The sequence below is a fragment of the Oryx dammah genome, unplaced genomic scaffold (genome assembly GCF_014754425.2).
Source record: "Oryx dammah isolate SB20612 unplaced genomic scaffold, SCBI_Odam_1.1 HiC_scaffold_13, whole genome shotgun sequence".
Lineage (NCBI taxonomy): Eukaryota > Metazoa > Chordata > Mammalia > Artiodactyla > Bovidae > Oryx > Oryx dammah.
This window is the reverse complement of record NW_024070197.1, coordinates 2139988-2144124: the sequence shown is the minus strand read 5'-3', so window position 1 is coordinate 2144124 and position 4137 is coordinate 2139988. Positions and strand designations below refer to the sequence as shown.

At 70.8% G+C, this 4137-nt stretch overlaps 1 protein-coding gene across 2 annotated transcripts in view; it reads right to left on the bottom strand.

The window, feature by feature from the left end:
• Nucleotides 1-1295: 1295 nt before the first annotated feature.
• ZNF787 (zinc finger protein 787) overlaps nucleotides 1296-4137 on the bottom strand; it is a 15137-nt gene continuing 12295 nt past the window's right edge. For both annotated transcript variants that reach the window (XM_040251809.1, XM_040251808.1), the window contains exon 3: nucleotides 1296-3004. In XM_040251809.1, coding sequence (XP_040107743.1) covers nucleotides 1929-3004 — 1076 coding nt within the window. In that variant the 3' untranslated portion in view covers nucleotides 1296-1928. The remainder of the gene's footprint in view (nucleotides 3005-4137) is intronic.

The window sequence follows — 4137 nt, the reverse complement described above, 5'->3', positions numbered from 1 at the left end:
GGCAAACAGAGAAGGGATCTGCGGGCACGGGGCAACGTCTCCTCAGCCTTTGTTTCCCCCGGCTTCGCTGGACCAACAGCGGCTTTGCCCCTCCCTCCTGTACGGGGGTCCCAGACCTCAGAAGAAACGGACGCGGGGCCACCGTTTCCAAGCGAAGCCACGGCCACTTGAGAACAAGGTGTTCTAATGAAGCCTCCTGGGCTACACGTCCCTGCCCACGGGTGGCCGGCCTTGGCCTTGGCTTCTGAACCCGAGGCCCCAGGGGGATGTGGCCTGGGGCATGCTCAGGGACAGCAGAGGCCAGAGGAGACTCAGCCCTGAGAGGACACACTCCCCACCCCTGCTTCCTCCTTCAGCTGCCCCGGCTGGTTGGCCAGCTCCGCGCTTCGCGGAGGTCAGAGGAACACAGAGGAACCGTTTGGCCAGGCTGGAAACACCCCCAGGGGGGACCCTACCTCCCTGGGGCCACCCACTGCAGCCTCCCAAGACCACATGGTCCCCAGGCCTCCAGCGGAGGGTCCCGGGATGGCGGGGTGGTATCAGGCATCGCCCCCACCCGGGCCGACCTGTGGGTCTGGCACGTGGCCCAGCAGCAGCAGAAAGCCACTGCCCACCCTCGTCTTCCCCCGGGGCTCCGCTGGCTCCTGGGGGGCGGGGGCGGTGCGGGGCGGTGTGTAGGCAGGTACCAGCCCACCCACTGGAGTCCAGCTTCTTCCTAGAGGCAATAGTTCCGTCGCTGGGAAGTCGAGACAGGCACTCCTCTGCGGTGACCTGTGACGCCGTGGCTGTCCCCCGCTCCCCCAGGGGATCTGAGGACGGGACACGGCCACAAGGTGCAGGACAGGTCTTCCAGGACGCTGGACGCAGGCGGGGCCGCCGGGGCTGGTGGAGACGGGAGCCTGGGGTCCTTAACAGCGCGGGGGAAGAGCTGTCCGCCTCCGCGAGGCGACGCACGGCCTGTGCAGCCCCGCCCCGCCCCCTCCCGGCCGCCGGAGTCCTTTTAAAACCAGCGGTGGGCGGGCCTCGCTCGGAACACCCGCCCCAGGTCCTCACGGGCCTGTCAGTCCTCCCGGATTGAGGATGCCGCTCGTGCGAGGGCCCAGAGCCCGCTGCCGGAGCAGACCGGTCACTCTCCCAGGACAGCCTCCAGGGCGCACCCGGGCACGCGCGCGGCCTGGGCCGATGTCGGCCTCTCTCCTCCCGCCTGGCCGGTGCCCCCCACCCAGGCACCCATCAGCAGCTGCGCGGGTGCGGGGCCCTCCGTTTCCCCGGACTCAAGAACCACGCACAGGAGGGACGATCGGATAGTGCGATTTATTGCCCCCGCGCCCTCCTCCCGCCGCGCCCAGGCCTGGGATGAGCCGGGACCCGCTGTCCGCGGGGTCGCCCGGGACGCGGGCGCTCGGCTCCGCACGCCTCCGCGATCCCAGACCCGGCGGGGTGGGGGAGGGTAGGGAGAGGAGAAAGGCTGGGACCGCGAAGGGGAAGAAAATAACAGGCGGGCAGGGGCAGGAGGCGGTGTGATTAAAAGAAAATTCTAAAGGGGAAAAGGACCCTCTCTCCCTTCCCGCTGGGGGCCCTCCGAGGGTAAAGGGCGCACGGCTCGCCGTTCTCGCAGCAGCCCGGTTGGCGGGGGAAAGGAAAGAGGGCGAATGGTCTTCCGCTCATGGGTTTCGTCGCGTCTTGGTCTCTCTAGTTCGCACCCAACGTCTCGATTCGGGCTCGGCCGAGAACCGACGGGGCCAAGCCAGGCCGAGCGGCGGGCGCGGGGAGGGGCCGGGCGGCCTAGTGGGCGCCCCGCGCGCCCCGCCCCAGGCCCGCCGCACCCCCGGGGCGCCCCTCTGTCCGTTTCGCCCCAGCCTCTGGGTCCCGCGCCGTCGTTCCCGCCCAGCCCGAGGGGCCCCGCCCCCCCCCCCGGGCCGCCGCCCCTACCGGCCCTCCCCGGCGCGGCACTCGCTGCACCGCCCGCCCGCCGCCTCCTCGTCGTCGTCGTCGTCGTCGTCGTCCCCGCCCGCCCGGTAGTAGTTCTGTCCGCAGTGGCTGCAGACGGAGGGCGCGCCCACCGCGTGCACCTTCTTGTGCCGGCGCAGCGCCGCGCCCTGCACGAAGCCCTCACCGCACTCCACGCAGATGTGCGCCGGCTCCTCGCCCCCCGCCGCCCCCAGCCCGTCCCCGTGCTGGGCGCGCTGGTGGGCCAGCAGCCCGGCCCCGTGCCCGAAGCCCTTCCCGCACTCCACGCACACGTACGGCTTGGGGGCCGGGGCGCGCCGCGAGCGGGGTCCCGGCGCCCTGGCCCCCGCGCTCGCCATGGCTGCGGCGGCCGCCGCGCCCTCGCCCGGAGCGCCCACCACAATGATGCCCTCGCCGTCGCCCACTGGGATGGCGATCTCGCCGTCCGCCGCCGCCGCCGCCTCGGGCGCCTTGGCCCGGCGCACGCTGGCCGCCAGCACCTTGGCCGCCACGCCCGGCCCCGACAGCTCGGGGTGCAGCCGCAGGTGGCGCGCCAGGCTCTTGGGCTGGCTGAAGCCGCGGCCACAACGCGGGCACACGAAGGGCTTGAGGCCGCTGTGCGAGCGGCGGTGCTTGGCCAGGCTCTTGCTCTGCGTGAAGCTGCGGCCGCACTCGGGGCAGGCGTAGGGCTTCTCGCCCGTGTGGATGCGTTGGTGCTGCATGAGGTTGGAGCTCCAGCTGAAGCGCTTGCCGCACTCGGAGCAGGCGTAGGGCTTCTCGCCCGTGTGGATGCGCCGGTGCTGCACCAGGTGCGAGCTCTGCGAGAAGGTCTTGCCGCAGTCGGCGCAGGCGTTGGGCCGCTCGCCAGTGTGCGTGCGCTGGTGCCGCGTCAGCTTGGACCAGTGGCTGAAGCTCTTGCCGCACTCGTTGCAGATGTAGGGCGCGGGCGGCCGCGGCCGGGGCGGAGGGCCGGCGGGGGGCGCCGATGGGGGTGGGGACAGCTTGGTCGGGGGCCAGCTGGGGACGTCGTCGTCATCCATGATGAGGATGTCCACTACAAGGAAAGGGGGAGAGGGCGTCAGAGAGCCCGCGGAGGGCGGCTGGGGCTGCTTCCCTGCCGCGCTGCGAGGCCTCGGGAACCGGCTCCCCTCTACCAGGCCGGGGGCGGCACCTCCCTCGGAGCGCCTAGAACCTGGCCTGCTCGTGCTGGACCTGCCCCGGGCAGACGTGCTCGCTCAATCCCCATCCCCACAACCCCACACCCCCCCCCCCCCGTTTCCTGCGTTTTACCAAACACTCCGTAACCATCCCCTAGGGCTTCTCCTTCCTTCACAGCCGTTTCCCCCACCCCCAGAACAATGCCCGGGACTTGGTGGGGATTCCAGAAATGTCTGCTAAAGGAATCAACAGAATCGAACGGGGCTGCGGGCGGAGGGCTAAGGAAGGCCCTAGTACAGGATGACCCTTGAGGCAGGAGATCCTCGCACCAGGAGGCTAGAATCTCGGGCCGGGAAAGGACGGTGTCACATTTCGGTTCTGGGAAGACGACCGTCGCTGCGAGGGTCGGACTGGTTAATGAGATTACAGCAGGAGAGCCCTGACTATCCCCCACCAACTGGGTGTGCAACCCCACACGCCGCAGCCTCTATCACAGACGTCCTCAGCCTGGGCCCTGTGGGCCGTGTGTGCCCAGTGGAGACAAGAAAGGAGCACGGGGCCTCGGTCCCAGCGCCTGCGAACCGAGGACACCACCTCGGACACCTCCACGGGCCGACTGCCCGACAAAGCCTCTAATACATTTGCACCGCCCCTTGCCCGGGCGGGCCTCCCGGGAGAGATGAGCGGCTCCACGAGATCTGGGTGCACCCTCGGCGACATCTGCCTTCCCTCTGCGACTCGGGCCTGAGCTACAGAATGGAGACGCGGGGGCTCCAGCTCAGACACCTACCGGGGCCCAACCCCAGCCCCAGCCCCGCCCACACCCCAGGCTCCACCCCTGGGCGTGGCCCCGCCCCATGCACGGCCCCGCCCACCAGTCTCGGGCTCCACCCCTGGGAACAGCCCCGCCCACACCCGGACCCAGCCTCGCGCCGGCACAGCCCCGCCCACCAGCCTCCGGCCTGGGCAGCGGACACAGCTCCGCCCCCCAGGCTTCAGCCCCACCCTAGGGACGGCCCCGCCCACCAG